General features: G+C 37.9%; 1 protein-coding gene across 2 annotated transcripts in view; it reads left to right on the top strand.

The window, feature by feature from the left end:
• Positions 1–22,122, top strand: part of LOC5571877 (cyclin-dependent kinase 12) — a 46,843-nt gene that overhangs the window by 12,770 nt on the left and 11,951 nt on the right. The window contains exons 2-5 of one of the 2 annotated variants that reach the window (XM_021853034.1): positions 4,048–4,798; positions 5,318–5,708; positions 11,957–12,289; positions 12,354–12,519. In XM_021853034.1, the coding sequence (XP_021708726.1) occupies positions 4,535–4,798; positions 5,318–5,708; positions 11,957–12,289; positions 12,354–12,519 (1,154 nt within the window). In that variant the 5' untranslated portion in view covers positions 4,048–4,534. Of the gene's footprint in view, positions 1–4,047; positions 5,709–11,956; positions 12,290–12,353; positions 12,520–22,122 lie in introns of both variants that reach the window. The other variant, XM_001659936.2, reaches the window with a different exon arrangement.

Raw genomic sequence — 22,122 nt, 5'->3', positions numbered from 1 at the left:
AACATTGCACGTATTCTACTGCATATCAACAAAACTGATGCGTCATTGCTTTTATTCGACAATTTCAAGAGCTGTCAGGCAATAGAGCATTAACGCTTAAGGTGAAGATGAATCGAAGCCAAACTTCAAATTTTCAAGAGCACAAATCTGGAAAAACAAATAGGCAGCGTCCATTTATTACATAACGCTAAAATTGGAAAATTTCGACCCCCTTCCCCCCCTCCGTAACGCTTTTTGTATGAAAAATTTTAAATTTTTGTATGAGCCGTAACGCATGAGCCTACTCCCCCCCTCCCCCTAGAGCGTTACGTAATTTGTGGATACCGCCATACCCGTTTGAGCTGAAAACTTAATCGATGGGTCACCACCAGCTGGTGACCAATCGATTAAGTTTTCAGCTTAAACGGATGTTTGGTTCTCTAGATTTGTGCTCTTGAAAATTTGAGGTTTGGCTTCGATTCATCTTCACCTTAACGCTACATTACAAGTGTATCAATGCTCTAATATTATTTTATGAATTGCTTGGTTGCTTTATAAACATTGTTGCTTTAGTTCGACTATATAACGGCCCTTTTCTCCTTTTAAAATACTTTAATGGTAGGCTTAAAGCAAAACAGCTGCTTTATATAAGCAATGATATAATGCTCCATGGTTACTTAAGATATCAACTAGAGTTCAAACGTCTTTTCTGAGGCATGAACACTGTGTGCCCAGCCCACCTGAGTTTATCGGCAGATCAATAAATTTCTCCATTAGAACCATTTTTTCTTCAGATTTGGAACAGCTAGTTTGTACAAAACTCAAGCGTAAGTTTCGCCTGGGCTATTTTGCGCACTGTTGGTTTATTTCGACACATAAAATTCTTCATAAATATAAATAAAATCAATCAATATTGAGAGTTTTATGTGACCAACTTACCTTACCAGTCAGGCTAAGGCCTGGGTGGCCTCTGCTGTCAGTATGTATTGTGAAAAACTCAATTTCTCATAGCTCACGCTTGAGATTTTTCATGCGTGCGTTGTCAATCACGCAACTCAGCAGTCAAAAAATCATGGATGAGTTGGCTCACCTGTTTGACTCATTGTTTCGTTTTTCCACAGTTTACTCACACACGGCAATAATTTCTTGTTAGTCTAGTAAAATTATATTTAACCTTTTTAACGTAAACAACAACATTCGGGTTTAACGAGTTTTTGACGGGTTTTGTGCCTGAATCATTTTTTTACGGTTGTTTGAGTGATTTAACATCAAAATCTCAAGTGTGGGATTTGCGAAGCAGATCTCTAATGACTTTGCTCTTGCTCTCACGGGAGAGCGTATTGATTGAGATTTGAGTGTAAGTCTATCAACACTGTCTGCTGTACGTAGGAGACGGCACCATTCGACTCGGTCCATGGCTGCCCGTCGCCAGTTACGCATTCTGCGAAGGGTCCACAGATCGTCCTTAACTTGATCGACCCATCTTGCTCGCTGCGCACCATGTCGTCTTGTGCCTGTCGGATTGTTTTCAAGAACCATTTTCACCGGGTTGTTCTAGTGACATGCCCGGCCCACCGCAACCTCCCATTTTTTGTGAGGTGGACGATGGTTGGTTCTCCCAGCAGCTGGTGCAATTCATGGTTCATCTGCCTCTCCACGTTCCGTCTTCCATCTGCACTCCACCGTAGATGGTCCACAACACCTTCCGTTCGAAAAGACCAAGGGCGCGTTGATCCTCTGCACGTAGGGTCCATGTTTCGTGCCCATAGACGAGTACCGGTATAATCAGCGTCTTGTAGATGGTTAAGGACATAATTGCTTGAGTACCAAAATGGCCTCTAATATGGGACCTTACTTCCCCCTTAACTTTCTGCTCCCTCTTCCCACACTTCTCACAGTGCTTTCGAGAGCGATCACAAAAAATGATTATTTGGAGCTACTAACCTTATCGTTAGAGAGTTGGTTTCTTAACTGAAGGTATGCAAACAAGTAGTTATTGCTGTGATTTGTGTTGTACAATATCACTCACTACCGAATCACTTCTTCTTCACGCACCGTGTTGTTGTTTGCTGGCTTTTTTGTGCCCGTTCTAAAACGCACTTTAAATTTGAATTGAAAACTCTAGAGCCAGAAAACCAGTTTCGTTCGGACCACCCTATGTCACCGTAGGAAAAAAGCTCTAAATCGGTCAATTTAAGAGATACAAAAAAACTTTTTTTGGCAAAGTTGCTTGAAATTGAATGGTCTACAACTTTGCTGAAGCATGTATAATATAATTTCTACAAATAAGAAAGTTAGTTACACAATTTCTATGAAAATGTGGTCCACCCTAATTTTCAATAACATCAAACAAAGGGCTTAACTAATACAAACAACTTTGTAGAAGACCGTTTTTGTCTAATGTTTCATTCTAAAGCTCAAAATGCATCTTTCCGCGTAAAACTGATTCCTGGACCATAGTGCAATGTCCCAAGTGTTGCAAAACATTTTTATGCTTGAGAAAAACTATATCGGACGTAATTTAACAGCAAGAATGAATATGAGATATTATACTCTACAATTGACCGTACAATTCAAATGCATACTGATGGCATCCAGAGTCTATGAATGGAGAGTTGCGCAAAGAGAACTGGCAACACGTTTCCCAATCACAAATCATTTAATTCAAGCATAATTCTTCATTCCGACGTATCTGCAAAAATAAACAAATCGAGATTGTTTATAATAATCTACATATTGAGTCCATAAAAGTAATCCTAAAACAATATTTTTGATTTATTGAAATAAATTTCAATTCTGCCCTATGTGAACTTTCTCAGTGTTTTTAATTTGGCTACATACACTCTACCATTGCAAAGCGACTCAACTGTCAACATTTTTCATGCTAGCACATACACCGTACATATGCTCATAGCAAAGTGACCTATATGCAGAATCAAAACATAAAATTTTGATCAGCAGATACGTCATACAGTTTCCGAATTACTAAACATGCTGGAAATCGAGAGATTCTGATTTTCACAGCTGCAGTAAGCTGACGGGTCGGCAAACTGATGTGGAACATCATCAGTATTCGGTTTTAGACAATATTTCTCACCAAATTTCTCACAAGAACTGTTCTCCATCTACTTTACTCACGGCTCCGTCCGGTGCTCCTGTTAGTCGAGTTGAAATGGAAAACATTCAATATTCGTTGTAGTTGAACGTAGAAACTGACGAATAGAACAAACTTTATTATGTTTTATGAGAATTTGCAAACCGGTGTATGTGCAACATCAAAACAATACTGGTGTATATGACGTGACGCATGTGATAAATGAATTGTCAAACCGACGCATCAAGCAAGGTGTATGTACCAAGCAAGGTATGATATCGACGAATCATCATGGTGTATGTAAGCAGCACAAAGCAAAAGGGTTTATTTGATAATTCCACCAGTTTTTCAATCTAATTCAAAACAAATCGGAATTGTTTAATAGTGGTTAGAAACGGTGTTCTTTTTTTTTCAACTTATAGAAGACACAGCAATAGAAAAAATGCAAAACATTTTAAACAGGATTTAAAATGCTTTACAATATATTGCATCGCATTTTTCTCGAATCCTTCCAAGTGTTAGATACGCCGATTTGAAAAATTAGGCTTGAATTATTCTGGCCACCTATTTTATTGTGTGCGCTTTCCCGTGACTTCACGTGGTACTCAACGTAACGTGGTAACGTAAATCACACGGCACCGCTGAAACGTCAAATAGTGAACCCATGCGTTGGACCATAGTTATTAGCATAAAGTCATATGCTCATTAGACCAATCTAATTGTCTACTTACTTTTTCAATAGTGGAACTTTTGATAAACAATCAACTAACTATTGAAAACCAAATAAAAAAAAATGAACGAAACATTTAGTTCTTTTCCAATTAATTTTTTGAGAACTTTTTATGAAAACGTTATGTTAATATAGATATAGACGATAAAAGTCATGGGAAAGAAACGGTTAATACTTAAAAGATAATGTATCCAAGAAACTTTATCATAATACAGTTTTTTTTCTTCTCTTTGTTCAATTCCAGAAATTGGATACACTAGCTGAATCCGTACCGTATGTGACTAACCCAGTCAGTGATGTTAATGCTGTACACCTACTACAGACTGCACATCATTACGTCAACGAGGAAGTTCACAAATATTCACTACTAGTGTCAAGTGATAACCAATAGAAGAGAAGGCTAAATCCACACATACCGACACATAGCCTCGTCCTATGCGAAGCATAGAGCCGAAGAAGAGTTTACTGATATTAAATATTCAGTAACTAATCACTCAGAGTGTAGCTTGAATCAATTTCAACGAAGTGTAATCTAATTACCAAAGTAGTTTAGTGCAACATTACCGAATAGGAGAGTAGAAGAAGCATTATTGCATTTTCTTGTAACACAAGTCACTTTGAGCAGATCCGATCCGGATATCGGAAGAGACGGCTCGAGATCAACGGAACTAGTCTTTGTTTTTTCATTATTGAATTGAGTTGATTAGGGAAAAAGGAAGTGGCAAAGAAGCATGGATCGCGATAGGGAACGAGAGCGCGATCGGGATCGCGAGCGCAGTCCAAAGCGATCCAAACATGCAAAGAAGCGTTCCAAAAAGGGCAAAAAATCCAAAAAGAGGAGACACGCGTCCAGCGACGAAGATCAGTCTTCCTCGGACGAACGGCACAGCAAAGTCCATCGCAAGAGTGGCGAAAGCAGTGGCCGTAGTAGTACTACCGGAAATGGAGGCGGCGGCCACGGATCATCTAAGGGGGGAGTGGTCGAGTATTCGGATGTAAGTTCGGATGATTTCTCTGCACCGGAAGCGGGCGAGATTGAAACCGACGGCAGTGTCTCACCCTTCGCCGGCGCGGCCGGAAATGAGTCTAGCAGCAATTTTAGTAGGACGATCAGTAACAACGAAAAAAGCGCTGCAACGACAGTTCAATTGTACAGTAAAAATTCTACTCAAATTCAGCACGACCGCCTGATGACGATAGGTGCGGCTTCGTCCTTTCCTAGTTCAGCTTCGTCCTCGTCGGCACTAGCAGCAGCGACATCCGCCGCGGCACCGCCGGCCAACGTAACAAATGAAAACCGCGTCGAGGTAACCAGCACGACACCAGTGCCGATTCCTTCTTTGGCCGAACTTATATCGCAAGGAGGTACTCCTGCCGGTTCCGTTACCGTGACGGAGGGTGGGCGAAGGGTCAGCATCACTGCCACGTCGCCTGTTAGCCAATCGCCGCATTCACTTTCTTCCCGATCGAAACGTAAAAACTCAATATCATCCGATACTTCCTCTATGAAACAGGCCTCCAAGCACCAGCATCATCTTGAACCTCCGGCCTCGCCGACGGAAGAACCGGAACCGGAGGGAGAACTGATGGACGAAGAGTTCGTTGAAGAGGAAGAAGAGTATGAAATCGTGGAAGAGGAGGAGGAAGAAGAAGAAGAGGAAGAAACCGTAGGTCGTAAGCGAAAAAAGAGCAAAAAAGACAAGAAACACAAGAAGAACAAAAAGTCCAAGAAGCGAAAGAAGAAACGGGCCAAGTCGATATCGAGCATAGAGACCATCTCGGAGAGTGAAAACTCGTTGCTCGAATATATGGAATCGCTTACGCCGCCTCTTCAAGGCACCCCCGAGTACGAGAAAACATACACCCCGGTACGGAATGAGGAAAGCCTAACACCACTCTCGCCAGGTAAGGTTTAATGCTTCTTTGTATTGCTGGGTTCTGGTTACACATGATTTCAAATAAGATAAGATACCTATTCGAAGCTACACAAATCAAACATTGTAACATACTAACAATAATACAATATTACATATTACCATTACTTTGTATTAATCGATGAAGCTCGCGCACTATCACTAAAATCACCTGAATTACAGCGTAACATCACACCATTATCGTACAGCACCACTTTTGTCGCTCTTGAGTGATACTTCTCCAGTTGCATGGTGGCCTTCCACGAAGTGGCCAATTCCTACCTGATTCCCTGCAGAATATTATTTTCGTAATTCTTTCGTCTAACATTCTTGGGGGCTTGGTGATTTAATGGCTCTTTGTGGACTACTTATGGCATCAATCTCAGGCCCCGTTCGTAGGCAGACATCTACAAAGTAGATGTGTATCTTGGTTGTGCAATCTGTATCTATCGATATCTTACACTATTTCATCTTTCATTAATTTTAGAATCAGCAACAGATATTATATCGCTTCCTTCTTTTCATTGTATCATAATTCTATTCTTACTTCCTTGAATGCTATACAATATACAAATACTTTATACGGGAGGAAAACGGGCAGACAGTTTGCGAGCTTGGTTAGGAAGTTCACCAGGTCAGATTCACGGAGAAGAATTCATTTTTTTCCAACAGCACACGACGAGCATACAGGGGCAAAGCCACTTTATAGGCGATTCCGGAAATTATCTGTGACTTGAAATTTGCCTACCTACAGGGGCAAAGAACCACGGCATCCTTTTCACCCGACCTGGCCCAGTGACTCACCGGAATAACTCCGGCCACATGAACATTTCCGAAATCCTCTGGCCACTTTTAGAAACTAGATATGTGAGCGAGCATATTGCCAAAATATTATTTGAATCCGTTTATTATTCGCTGAGCGGTGAGGGTTTTAGTATTTTTTCTTTCACTCAGGCTTATACGGATTAAGAGGAACCTTACCATCCTGCATTGCCGTTCTACGCTTATTTGTTCCGCGGTCCATAAGGTTTACCTAGAACATGGTACAAGTAAGCGTAGAATGGCAGTGCACTGGCGGTTACTCAAAATCATAATACATACATACATACATTTATTTCTTTCGACATTCTACGTAACCAGCTCATTGAAGCCTGCCGTATTTTACATGATTAATCATATTCACTTCTGACACATTATATAATACCATTCATGAGTCTGCGTAACATAACACATTTTCGAGTTTCCCACCGAGTATTATCCGCAGCACATTACGCTTAAAAACACCGAAGGCTTTCCGGTCTGTCTCTTTCAATGTCCACAATTCATGCCAGTAGAGAGCAACCGGTATATAGGCGAATTTCGTTTCTGTTTGTAAGCTGTGGGACCAAATCTGCCCCTATTCGCATAACTATCCCATGTATATAGGAAATCCCATCGAATTAAGGCTAAGTAGCCCGTCATTCGTTTTGGCAACAATGATGACTTTTCAGCTTGCATTTTAAAGTGATAATACTCGGCCTTGATAGTTTATATTAACTTGAAAAAGTATCACTGTACGCGCTAACATGCATAAAATATGCTGATACTTTTTCAGGTGCGTCAGTGCAAAACCATTCGATTTTCTTTAATTCGAAATCGTGAGATGAATTAGCAACAATCATCAACGACGCGTACAAATTTCAATGACGGCCTACTTCGCCTTAATTGTCAGGCATACTCCGCAAAACCGTGAAGCACATTCTAATAGCACTCTCGAGTGCAATTCGAAAATGCGTCTTCTTACTTCAATCCAACTAACGTCACAAACGAGGTTGACACTTCGGTTGCACTCCGAACATTGGATTTTGAACCATTAAGGATTTGCAGGTATAAGCCTAATTATTTTCACCGGAAAACCATGTTCAGGCGTTATCTGCCACAGCCCATTTCTTTGCACTGAATCTTACGGTGCCTTGAAACACCGTTCAACAACGGCTGATAATGCTCCTTTCACCTGGCAGCTACCTACGTTTTATCGGTCAGCAAATTCCTTTCTTTCATTGCACATGGCGAAAATCAGTATGGTCTCGTAATATCTATAGCGATTTCTTCAGGAATTCCACTCGTCAGAGATTCATCCGAGAATTCCTCTAGGAATTCCTCCGAGGAGAACCTCTGAGCGTTACTAGATTTTTTGAACCGGGCTCCAGGAATACTTTCAGCAGTTACTCCATGAATTCTGTCTGGTGTTTCTCTAGGTATTCCTCCAAGGGATTTCTACAGGAAAATCTCTACAAGGATTCTTCTAGAGATCTCCATAGGTTCCTCCAGTATAATATTTACTAAGATTTTCCTCCAGGAATTTATCCGGGAAATTTTCAAACAATTATTATTCCTGGGATTTCTTCCTGGATTGCTTCAGAGATTTGTTCAAGAATTATTCAAACGCTTTCTCCATATATTCCTATAGAGCTTCCTCCGGAATTCTCTCTTTCTCAAAGGATTCCACCAGGAAAATTTATACAAAAACTTCTGTTTTTTTTTCAGGAATTCCTCCAGTTAGGTACTATTGTTATTTCCCCAGTGATTTCAGAAAAAAAAAACATTTCCCAGGCAGTCTTCTCGAGATTCCTCCAGGAATTATTCCGGATATTTCTTCATCACCAATTTCTTCAGAGGACCAGGGATTCTACAAGCAATTACTACAAGATTTACCTTCTAAAATTATCCTAGGGTTGTCTCCAAGAAAATCGTTATATGAATCACTCCAAAGATTTTTACAGATAATTCTCCAAAAGTTCCCCGAGATTTTCCCCAAAGTTTCGTTTTTGACCTCCGAAAATTCCTGTGCAAATTTCTCTAGAGATTCCCTCATAAATTACTCCAAGGATATAATCAGAAATTACCCTAGAAGTGCCTTCAGGGATTCCTCCAAGATTTTTTCCAGAAATTGCCCGAGGAACTCCTTTATTTAAGAAGTTTTTGAAAAACCCCTGGAAAAGTTCCTTGAGAAATCGCTGGAGAAATTCTTTGAGCCATCCCTGTAGATAAAAAATTCATGAAGAAATCTTCAAAGTAATCCCTCGAGATACCTGGATGATCCATTCTATAAAAAAAATATATGCAGAAAGCTCTGAAGTTTTACATGAAACAGCCTCCCAGCCCATATCTGGGAGAACCCCTTAAGGAATCCTTGCCTTATTTGGTGATCTTTCAAAGAAAATCTTGCAGGTGTTTCAGGATGAATACCCGAGGAAATCTCGGAAGGAATACCTAAAGAAATCTCTGGAACATTTTTTAGAGGAACCCATGTAAAGATTATTTTGAAGTAATTCTTGGAGAAATTCCTGAAGAAATGAAGAATTTGCTGGTTAAATCCCTGAAGAGATTCCTGTAGGATCAATTAATCAATGAAGAGTAACCTTTGACAACTGATAAAGGGATATTTGAAAGATCACCTGGGTAAATTGTTGAAAGAATCCCTGAAGGCATCTTAGGAGTAATCCCTGGAGAAATTCGTGGAGTAATCCTTCGAGGATCTTTGGAAGAATCACTGTGGAGATTATGAGGGAGGAAACCCCAAAGAAATCCCTGGATAGCCCTTGGTTTAATCCATGGAAAAATCACTGGAGGAATCCATATAATGAGAGATTTTACTAGAGGAATCTAGGTCCTAATGTAAATCATGGAGAAATTATTAGAGTATTTTATGATAACATTCCTGGAGGATGATTCCATGGGTATCCTTTGGAGAAATTTCTAGAGGAATTATTGAAGGAATCCCCGGCGAAAGTTTTAAAAGGACAACACGAAACTCTGAATAAATTTCTGAGGTATTCCATGGCAGATTACCTGGCAAACTCCTTGGAATAATTCACGTAGCGATTTTCCAGGAGGTATTCTTGGAGGAATTATTTATGGAATCCATGGAGGCCTGAAGATGACTACCCTGCATGTATCCTTGGAGGAACCCATGGAGGAATTTCTGATGAAATATTTGAAGTAATCCTTGAAGAGATTGTTATAGTGTAACCTCTTGGAGAAAGTCTCTCTGCAAGGATCCTTTTTTCCTGGATGAATCCTTGAAGGAGTCTCTGGAGGAATATCGGAAGGAATATCAGGAATATCGCTTGAAGAATTCCTGGAGGAATATATGGTAGGATTCCTTGGAGAATCCTTGGACACATAACTTACTTACATATTTTACTTGAAGAATCCATGAAGGATTAACTGGAGGCATTCCTGCAAAAACTCCTTACGATTTTTCTAGAAAAATATCTGTAGAGATGTTCCTGCAGAAATCCCTACAATAATCCTCGGGGCAATCTCTGCAAGAACTCCTGCTAGAATTTTTGAAGGTATTCCTGGATCCTTATTACAGCTGGGCTCAAAAATCATAGTGATCAAAATTTCTTCCCGGAGGAATCACTGGTGGCATTCCTAGTGTAATCCACGTAGAAATCGCTTTAGTAATTTTACTGTAGTGGGGCCCAGATAGCCGTAGCGGTAAATGCGCAGCTATTCAGCATGACCATGCTGAGGGTGGTGGGTTCGAATTCCGCTGGTCGAGGATCTTTTCGTAAAGGAAATTTTCTCGATTCCCAGGGCATAGAGTATCTTCGTACCTGCCACATGATATACGCTTGCAAAAAATGGTCAATCGGCAAGGAAAGCTTTCAGTTAATAACTGTGGAAGTGCTCATAAGAACACTTAATCTGAGAAGCAGGCTTTGTCCCAGTTGGGACGTAACGGCAGAAAGAAGAAGAATAATTTTACTGTAGATTATCGCGGAGGAATTTGTTGTAAAATGCCTTGAGAAATCTGCGAAGTAATTCTTAGAGAAACCTCAAGAAGAGTCTCTGGAGAAAATTCTAAAGATATATCGGGACCGGAAGGAAAAATTGAAGTAATCATAGATTTTTCTGAAGGAACTTTTGGAGATTTCCTAGGGTCATGTTTGAACTGATCCCAAAATTGCGTTTGCGGTCAAAAGTTCTTATTCATCAGTGATAAATTGTATGTTTACTTATAAGTACAAAACATGAATAATGGCTTGTCAAATGATAGAAATTCGCTACATTACCAAATTTTCAATTCGGCAATTTTTTCATTCGGCAAAGATAGCTCTCAGTAAATAACTGTAAAAGTTCTCATAGGAAAACTAAGCTGTCCCGGTTGAGACGTAACGCCAGGCACAAGAAGAAACAGATGTAACACTTCAAAGAAATCTCGATAAAAATCATAGTCATGATGATATGTACGCCAAATGCCAAAATCGGTGTGTTTGGCCGACAGGCCAACAGATAGCGGTGGTAGTGTGTAAACGTCAAACACGAACAAAAACGATGCGAGCGCAGCGGGTGGTGGATTGGTCACCTACCATATTTTTGAATCGACCGTTAAAAAGGTGGTCGATGGACAATGATGAGAGTGTGACGTCTGTTTGTGTTTGACCCGAAACCGAGCTTCTGGATATGATATGTACCAGTTCCTTCTGAAACAGGTTCCAGGTGTTCTTGTGTCCACAGTGACTATACTTACAAAAAGGTTTACTGTGTAGGGTTCCATTCTCCGGTTTCATATTTTTCATATAAAGCTAAAAGACCGAAAATCGGTTCATAAATTATTTTTAAGAGCATTTCAAAATCATGGGTCATTTTTTACCTTTAAGGTGAAGATGAATCGAAGCCAAAGTTCAAATTTTCAAGAGCACGGATCTGAAGAACTAAACATCCGTTTAAGCTGAAAACTTAATCGATTGATCACTAGCTGGTTGTGACCAATCGATTAGGTTTTCAGCTCAAACGGATGTTTGGTTCTCCAGATCCGTGCTCTTGAAAATTTGAACTTTGGCTTCGATTCATCTTCACCTTAATGCATAATGTGTTACTTTTTCTTAATTCATTAGGAAGGTTAAAGAGCGCTCAGTTATCCAGTGGAAGTTGTGTTAGCTTTATTAGGGAGATTATTACGGTACACATGCTAGTTTCGAAAATTTGTTCAACAGTTATCCAAAATAGTGTTTTCCGCAACTGATTGAAATTTTAATATCTGTATAATCCTGTATATCCTGTTCTCTAATCGCAGTTCTACTTTTATATATCTTTTATATATCTTTTTGTTAAAATTGATAGGTTGCATTGCATTTAACATTAATTGATCCATAATTGTGGGGTGATGGTAGTATAACACTGTAACAGCGTACTAATATCTTATATCATCGAACTCTAATCCATAATCCGTTTTTCTTTCTGTCTCAGCTACTCCCCCAATCCGACCATCGAGTCGGTTACTCAACAGCCCGTACCCCGATTCGTCCCGTGGTCGGAGTCCCCGGGGGCCACCCTCATCTCGGAAGATGTATCAATCCACATCGTCACCCCACACACCTCCGGTCGGTTCCAAAAAGGGAAGTTCTTCCTATCAACAGCAGCCGCAGCAGCAGCAACCGTTGCCTCTTCAACAGCTTCAGCATGTCAGCCCGGTCACGATAAATGACAGTCCCACGCCCCGTGGTAATCGCTATCGACGTACTCCCTCGCCCAACACCAGGCACGGTTCCAGCCGGGATCTGCGGAAAAGTCCCAGTCCAAGTAAGTTGAAAACTAAGGTGAACATTTGGAAATCAGTTATGAATGCCTCATTACCTGAAAACAGATGGTCGACATAAGCCTTATACTCCGCCGCCATCAAAGAGACGGAGGGATCGATCACCCCCGGAGAAGGATTACTACCGGAAGGATAAACGCTACAGGCCGCGGGAACCGGAATGGGACCTGCACGATCGAAGGGGCGATCCTCCGCCTCCTAGGAGGTACACAAGGTATGTCCAGAAATACTGATTGAAATATTAGACTGGCCTTTAAACAAACATGTTATAAAACTCAACGGATCACTTCCTAGATTTGTGCATTAAGGTAATAATAGCTTCCTCTCAAAATTTCAACTCATTCGGTTGCGTCACCAGCTGGCGCAAGCGATTTAGAGTTTGAATGGGATATACTGGAAATTGCTTCTCTGTCACTCTTTCGTTCTGTATATTAGTTGATCATGTTCAAACATATCCAGAATGACACAAGTACTTGTCGATACTATAACAAACATAACTGTAGAAGATTGCATCCGTGTTAAAACTTATTTTAACTATTATTTGAGCTATTGAAGGCAAGGCTTGGGTCAAAACTGCAGTGTAGTGGTGATATGCGCATAAGTCCTGTGCTGCAACTCGTCCTGCTGTTGTTATTGCTGCTTGAGAGGGACTTTAATTCGAAGGCCATTCATCCCTTATAACTCGCCCTGCGTCGTTCCATGGGTTAAGTAATCTAGGTTCAGATAGGGGTGATCGGGTCAATATCAGGGTGTCTACTACCTGGAAAAACCTGGAAAACCTGGAATTATCAGGGAATTTTATTCAACCTGGAAAAAACCTGGAATTCTCAGGGAATTTCGATCACAATCAGGGAAATTATTTTGAAGCAGTAATCCATGATAGAATATATTCACGACAAAGGATTTTTGCTTTATAACCCAGAGCTATCATTAATTGCCAGACAACTATCTTCATTCGAAAAAAATTCGGCTGCGCCGCTCTCTAAAAGCTATATGAGCTGTTCAGTGAGAATTCTTTCGAATATGAAATTTCATCAGCTTATCATGATAAACATGATTGATGTTTTTAATGTATCTAAATTTATTCGGTAAAGGATTAACATACCTAGGGCTGGTAGCAGGTTTCTTTTTATATACCATTTTTTTGCAAGTCTTTAAAAAGTCTCTATTTTTGATAAAAGGTGTCTGAAGTCTCTATTTTAATCAAAATAGTATCTAAAGTCTCTTTTCTTTCCTTATCTTGCTTGCAGATAACTTTGATGCAAAATTTCTTTTCGTATTTCTCGAGAACAGCCTCAGGAAATATCCTTGTGGTTTCTTCAGAGATTTTATAATGAATTCTTCAAGAAATTGCTTCAGCATTTTTTTTCATAGGATGCTTACAGGAGTTCCTCCATAATTTGCTTCAGGAAATCCTTGAACATTTCAACGTTAATACCTCTAGAAATTTTTCTCAGGCAGTACTTTGAACAAAGACTATCTTAGGACTTCCTCCAGATATTTTTTCACACAACTATCCAACCGAATTCTACAGTCGTTAATCAAAGAGATATTCAAAGTTTCCCACAGAATTTCTCCCAAGAAAACTTGACAAGAATTTCAACGCCATTTCGTGTACGGTTATTCCAAAGAATAGATCCAAAAGCTCCTCGAGGGGTTATTCGAGTCAATATATTGAGAACATTTCAAATAATTCCCTCAATTCGACCTGTGTTTCGTTATTAAGTTTCTTTAGAGTTTTTTTTTCTAGGAATTTCTCCAGCATTTCATCCAAGGGTCACTGGAGTTCATCCAAACATTTTTCAATGAATTTCTCAAAAAATTCCCATGGAATATTGAAAAGTTCTTTTAAGGTTCCACACAATTTAACACCACAGCAATTTTTTCTATGAAATCCTTCGATTGTAGGAATGATTATTCCTACACAATTTTCTAGTAACTTCGTCCTGTGTTCCAGGAGATCCTGCGCAATATCCTGCGAGTTATTATGATTTTTCTTTTTTTTTTTATTATCGTAGCAATAATCCTGGAAATCTTCTAAAAGTTCTTCAAGAGTAAGTCTTCCTGAAAATCCTCTCTAATCAAGGGTGGCCTAAGAAATTACATAAGTAACTGTAACAGAAGATACCCATAAATTTACGTCAAGGATTTTTTTTTAATTTCTCAGCTTTCTGGGAAATTACATTCAAATTTCCTTGGTGAAAACTCCTGGTAGAATGCTTGAGAAAAAGGTTTTGAAAACTTCCTTGAGAAATATCTTAGAATTAATAGAAGAATTTCCGAGAAGAAATCCTAGGAGCAATCCTGAAGGTATCCTCAGAGAAATTTGTAGTCAAAATCTTATAAAAATTTTAAAGAACAATTTTGTAGAAAATCCTGAGAAATCCTTGGAGGCATCTGGAGAAGTTTCTAGTTGAATATTGAACATGTTTTAAACGGGAGTCTTAGAGGATGTTCTAGAAAAAAAATAATTGGAGAACCACCGGATAAAATCCTCGAGGACTAAGGGTTTTTTCACAAAAAATATCTGAAATAATATGTGAAGGAATTTCTGATGAAAGCCTTGTGGTATTTTTTGTGATAATGTATGGAAAAATCTTGGTTCTATTTTGAGATATAAAAAAACAAATTTTTGGAGGAATTCCTTAGGAAAATTTTTGGAGAGTGAATATTTTAAATATAGATATGAATCCATCCCTTTCGTTATGTCGTCGTAATACAGTATGGCCTATAAAAAATGCGAAAATCGTCATATCATGTGTTATGGTAGTTTTTACATAGAAAATGTGAATAAAACATAAATATTATTCATTACTTGTATTGTTTAATCTATTCAGACTCAGTTTTTCGCTTTGGACATAATTTTTATCTGTTACTTTCACCTTACCAGAGAGAAATTGGAAGCATACCTTCAAATTTTATCATGCGGACGTCGAGTTCAATATCTGTGTGATGGAAGCTTCTAAAACTTCAACGATGACGTGAGATTCTTCACAGGTCTTGTCTCCAGCATACGCCCATATAAAATGATAGAATTGATTCATACCTGGGTAATTGGAGACTTAAACATATTTTCGAAAAAACTACTTATTTTGGAGAGCTTTGATTGAACCTTTATATAAGTGTGATAAGCGGCTCCGTTTTGCTCAAAACTTATGAGCAAGTATTGATATAAGTTGTCTCTAACCTAAGGAACGAATTTCATCCTAAAAAATCTGATATAGGCCTCCGTAATTATTTTTTATTCAATCTTAACAAAAAATAAAGGCATATCAAACCTAAAAGACGCAAATGCCCTCAAAACTCTGACCCTGGCAAAATATTTTATTGTGATCATGAAAAACACGTTCTCTAAGAACTCCTCTATCCTCTGATACCGAACAAACTAAAATTTTCAACAATAAAGTGTGATTTTTGAAGGTGGAAAGTTTATCACCAGAGTATACGACAATCAGACGCTGTTTGTAGCTTTGGACGGACAAAACCTTTGAATTTATTTGCTTTATTACATTATTTAGGCCGGTAAGAAAAATATGACAAAACTTGTCCTGGATAGCGAAGTTGTGTCAGAATATACAACAATAATCAGAAATTAAATTTACTATCAAAAACAATGAAAATATCGCTTGTGGATGCTATTCACGTTCAAAAAAGTTTCGCATTTTTTTATGGGCCATACTGTACATCAATGTCTTTTACTGGCATATACCAGATGTGCTGGTATGCCGTCGTAATGTCGCGAAAAAAAATATTTGAAAAGTTTTAAAAATATTTTCAGAAAAATGTCTGGTCTGATTAAACTATTTTGTTCTGGTTCCTGTTAGGTTTCGATTTTTGATTACTGTTTTGTCTCTTTTCGGTCTCTTTTTGGTTACTTTTTAATCTGTTTTTTTCCTGGAAAGAAGTTTCTAAATTTCATATTTTCAAGAAACTCACTCATTTTTAAAATTATTGGAAAATATTTAATATCAGAATTTTTTTTTTTCGAAAAGTAAACTGGAACTTAAACAACAATCAATTCGATATTTTGTAACAATCATGACTAATTTAGAACTTTTTCGAATGAAATGCAAACATTCATAATTTAATCATATTACCACAGTCAAATGTTATACGGTCGAACGCGATTACCCAGGGGCTTGATAATCCGTGTTTCTATCATAAAAAATGGATCCAGGATCCAAAAGTTTTACGAATTATTTGTGTTAATTTAGATTGTAGATATATTGCCACATATCCAAATAAAGTTTAATTTAGCGCCCATGAAGCTGTCTAAGTTATCCACACGACCGATGGAGATAAATGGAACATAATCTGTACAAAAAATACTTTCAAGAAGACACATACTAATGCACTTGAAAGTTCCGTTCATTAATTTGTTTTAGACATATTTCTTGAACTTGGAATTATTTTTATAAAACCTGGAAAAAAACCTGGAAATATCAGGGAATTTCGTTTTGCTAAACGAGTAGACACCCTGAATATGGGCCGCCTAAGGAAAACGTCATGGAATGCACAGAAAACAGCAAAAACTATTCTTTAAATGCTAGTGACTTATACTATAACATGTTTTCTTCCATGTCATGTCGATAATTAATGTTAACATCAACTTGAAAATTGTTTTAGGAACGTTTTTGAAAACCATGTCTTCCTGCGTGTTCACCAATCATATGGGGCATTATGAGCCACCTCATTCAATCGTATGATTTTTATTTAAAACAATATAGAGAAGAGTGAATGATAAAGTGTACGATATGGGAAAGAAAATTGTAATAGCTTTGCTTGAAATTGTCAATTCTAGCGGCTTATTTTTGATAAATACATAACACATAGTGAACAGACCATGTAATTCTAGTATTAAATTGCAGCACTTGGTTCAACATATTTTGTAGCAAAGTTTTCCATTTGTAATGGTGCAACAAGATGACTATGCAGTAAAAAAGTAAACTAGTATATTTAGACAATGCATTTTTATGTTCAAAACACCGTTTTCTTTGCTTAAATCTAGGGGGTTCATATTGCCCCGCTCTTTCATTTTAAAAAAATATTCTATTTCCATAATTTTGTTTACGAACAAATCTAATTTCGCTCACAAAATGATCAGTATTACCAGAAGTTTCAATGGAGTGGTAAAATTTACCACAATGATAAATATAATTGTCGTATAGCCTTAATTACGGTTTTTATTGTGGTGGCTATTTGAAGCATCCTCTAGCAGATCATAATGAAACTATACATTAAAACACTGTTTTTGAGGTAAAATCCGGGGTGGCCCATATTGCCCCGTATGTTCATATTGCCCCTAATTAAAACACCAGTAATATAAATTTTAATCATGGTATTTTCTACAATTTTGTTCGCAATTACAGGACTGGTGACGAGTCCCTGGGCTTGGGATTATATTTTCCAGGGAGCGATGAATTTTGGTAATTGATCGCTGTTGTTCGTAGTTTTGATTAGATGTTGGGTGAATTTCAAAGCAATGGCAACCTTTTTATTACAAAATTTAGATTTTATATTCTGACCTTAAGATTCTGGTTAACCTTCGGGCTGTCGCGCTGTTGTACTTTGTACAACAGTAGGGAATTATATGCTATCATTTTGCAACAAAGATATCTATCGACACCAAACCAAAATGTATTCCTCAAGAATCTTCTTAAGAATAATACTCAACAGTTTTTGTTTACAGTATGGCTATTTATAATGCGGTAAAATCAACAAATGTACATAGAAGCCGCATAATAATGAGTAGACCGCAATTTTAAATCGGTATATCTCAAAATCCAGATTATTTCGAAACATGGAGTCTTCTGTAAAGTTGTTCTGGAGGTGGTGCGCTATCTGATGATACCTCATTTATTTCGGAATTTGACCGCTAGGTGGCACTAGTGGGCATGGAACTTTCAATTTTGTTCTGCAGATATTTCAGGTTCCTGACCATTTAGACACATGGCATCTTCGGCAAAGTTGTTCAGTAAGTAAAGGACCATCATTGTTCGATCTAGTTGATTCAAAATTTTGCCACCAGGCGGCGCCAATGAGCCTGAAACTTTTGTTTTGCTGATACTTCAGGATCCTGACCTTTTGAAAAGATGGTATTTTCGACAAAGTTGATGTGTATCTCAAGGACCATAAATATTTTAGTTAGTGTCGAACTTCAAGGATTAAACATAGAAAGGATTTGAGCTACTGAACAACTTTGACGGAGATGCCATCTTTCTAAGTGGTTAAGATCCTGAGATCTGCCAAACAAATGTTTCATGCTCACTAGCGTCACCTATTGGCAAAATTTAGAATCAACTAACTCGATCAATGATAGCCCTTGAGCCACTGAACAACTCTGCAGAAGACGCCATTTTTCTAAGTAGTCAAGCTCCTGGGATATTCGCAAAACCAAGCGTGTTGTACAAAGTACAACGCGCGACTACTCGCGTTACAAAAATTCGCGCGACAACCGAAAGGTTAATCTACTGTATTATGCAGTTGGGCTGCACTAGGCTATCATTCATCAAAATAACTTTCACTTCGGGAAAATATAATTCCAAACTGGCGAGAAGATTACAAACTGAGGGTGGGTTAGGAGCACAGTCAGACCCTTGAATGTGCAATGTGGGGTAGTAATTGGGAATGCCATTAACGGATTGTATCTTCTACGAGGTTTTCGAAAACCAACAGGGCGCGTGCACCGGGTTGCGGATAGGAGCAAAGGGAGATCAATGGCATCTACTTAAAATAATAGAGCAAAAAGCCGTTCCATCTCCATGATTAGGTAATGTTTAGCGATCTTCTATGGTATTCTAGTACTATAAAATTCTTCACTCACTGGGAATTCTGGCCTTGATAATATCCATAGTGATAAAAACATAAAATGGGGGGTCTGTAGCCTTGAGGTTACGCTTTCGCTTCGTAAGCGGAAGGTCATGGGTTCGATTCCCAGCCCCTCCACAAGAAAACCCGTCCAGCCATCAGAAGACGTCTCACGGAGGACCGTGCTTTGGGGAGCACATCCATCCTCCGTCAGTATCAGATGGTGACTGAGACAAAATGACCCTCTTCGCAGGCAGCTAGCCTCACTAACAACAGAGCTCTCTCCTATCTGCTCGTGAGAGTAAAAAAAGTAGGAGAGAGTGAAAATAAGATGTAAATATAGATAAGTTGAAAATAGATCTGTATCGGTAAAGAAGAAAGCTACAGATCAACTGATTCCGGCACAGTAGTGGCCACGAGCACAGAGTGCCTTAAAAAAAAAGTTAAAAAAAACATAAAATAATACCAAATAATTAATAAGTTGAATGTAGCTTCACTGAAGTAGAGGGTCTTGTTTCCTGGACTCGAAAAAATCCCGGGATTCGGGATTTTATATTAAAAATTCCCGGGATTTCCCGGGATCCCGGGATAAAAATCAAATGTTTTCAAAACGACTATAGAACAGTCGAAGCGGGTTTTGAAGCAATGTTTAATTTTATAGAGTACTTTCGTAAAAACCGAACCTGTTTTTGAAGGTTAAGTTGAATTTTTATAGAAAAGAACAATGCTATCGTGGATTAAATTCATCAATATTTCACTTATTTGCAATCAATGTCCATTTAATAAAGTTAATTTGAAACGAAAATCAATCGTGATACATAAGGTATAGGTATAGGTGGTACCAATCACTCTCAAATTTTACTTTACATTTTCAATTCCAACAAAATTGGAATCATCATGCTTATGAATAATTGGCATAACAGCCACGTTAAACGTTAGAGCCACGTTGGACATGTTAGACCACGAAAAGTGTAAGGTACAGGGTGATTACTATTTCCTGTCAGTAAAATAAGTAATCATAGAAAAAAGATGATTGTATGAATTTTTAATACCAGTGCATATCCAGTTCTGAACATCTATAACAATTGCCTTCACTATACATAGATACCTTACCATACCTTAATTTCCAGCCACATGCGTTGTTTCAGAAGCGTTACAGTTAACGCGCACGTTATTCAGAAGTATATATTTCAACCAAAAGAGACATATTTTTGTCGTTAAAATTGTCCATAATCACTCTTATGCTATTCCCTAGCAAGTCTAAAAGATGGTATTAAGGTCCAAGTAAAATTGGAGCAAATGTCAAAAGTGAAAAAGCAGTTTTCGTTGTTCAAATCAACAAATCGAAAAAAATAAAAACACACAGCTGTTTTATTTGCAAAATAAAAAGGCTGTGTGTTTTTATTTTTTCCGATTTGTTGATTTCAAGGACGAAAACTGCTTTTTTATTTCTGACATTTGCTTCATTTTTTCTTGCACCTTAACATGCTGTTTCAATCAGGCAAATTTTTCAGCGGAGTTTAGTCAAAAGTACATATTTGTAGAAAACGTGCGTGCCAGGTGTAATGCCTTTAAAACAACACATATAACTAAAAAGTAAGGTAAATAAAAAAAGATTTAATCTTTACTTTGGCAAACAAATCTTTATAGATGTACAAACCAGGATGTACACTGGAAACTAAAATTCATACATACATCTTTTATCTACGATCATTTACTTTACTGACAGGAATTAGTAATCACCCTGTACACCGGGCAAATTAAAACGGTTACGGGATGATAAAAAAAAAATCAACCACTAAATCAATTGTTGACAAATGGAACAAACCGTAGAGAAACCTTTTATAGATTATTAGTATTTCAACAGGTTACATACTACAAATATACCAGAGAAACACAAGTTTAAGCATAAGTGGCCTTACATATCAATAAAAACTCTTATTGACTAAGCTAAATGCAATAAATACATTCTTGCACTGCTGAAAAAAAACATGCCGCTTGTTTTGTGCTATTATTTGAAAATGATACAACAGCATTTTCTAGTTCAAAATGAATTTTCGGGAAATCCCGGGATTTTTGAAAATATCCCGGGATTCGGGATTTTTTAGATCTCGGGATTTCCCGGGATTTTCGTCCCGGGATTCCCGGGACAAGACCCTCTACACTGTAGTAATAAACGAATAACCGAAATAAAATCAATCTTCTATACTTGACAAGGTTGTGAAGACAATCAATGAGTGAAAGAACTACCTATTAGAAAAGCCACATCAGCTAAGGCTATACATATACAAATGTTGATCATAGAGTCATAGCGAGCATTCGGTATGTATGTCTATGACTGATTCTTATCTAATAGGAGCACTAGAAGACCACGCGGACAATTTCGAAACACATTATTTTTATACATCGGTCTTACGATCCGAAAGGCTCAGCTATGCTGTAATGTCATTTTTTAAGCTATTCATTAGTGCTGGTTAATTGTTTATTATTCTAACAAAACTACATAATTACTCATTACTAATCACTGTTCCTATATTCTCTCTTTCTCACCTTCTTATCTGTTGCATGATTATGATCATTACTAATATAATGCATGAGCATGCACAATAAGAATAATTTCAGAATTGTAAGCAGTCAATGGATAACTGGATAGAATAGCTTCGAAAAGGATGCTCAAAACAGAATAATTCTGGTCAGGGAAGTATTAACATCATGAGTATGTAACACATTTTTTTTAATAATATCAAATATTTTTATATAAATCAGCACCGCCAATCAGTGAATTGAATTAGAATTTTATATATGTACATGATAAAAACAGATAAAGTTTGTAATGTTGTCACCATCGATTGAATTGCGTTCTTTATAGTAATGTTCAATCATTATCAAAAGCTCCTAAAGCGTCGCATCGTGCCATCAGCAGTTCTTAGCATCACTCTCATATTGTTATTACTTTGTTATTTATTAAATTTCTATAAAGCGATCAGCTCATTCTTTCTTACTTGTACAA

This window comes from Aedes aegypti, chromosome 3 (assembly GCF_002204515.2).
Source record: "Aedes aegypti strain LVP_AGWG chromosome 3, AaegL5.0 Primary Assembly, whole genome shotgun sequence".
Classification (NCBI taxonomy): Eukaryota; Metazoa; Arthropoda; class Insecta; order Diptera; family Culicidae; genus Aedes; species Aedes aegypti.
Note: the sequence above shows the minus strand (reverse complement) of the source record. Positions and strands in the feature narration are given on the sequence as shown.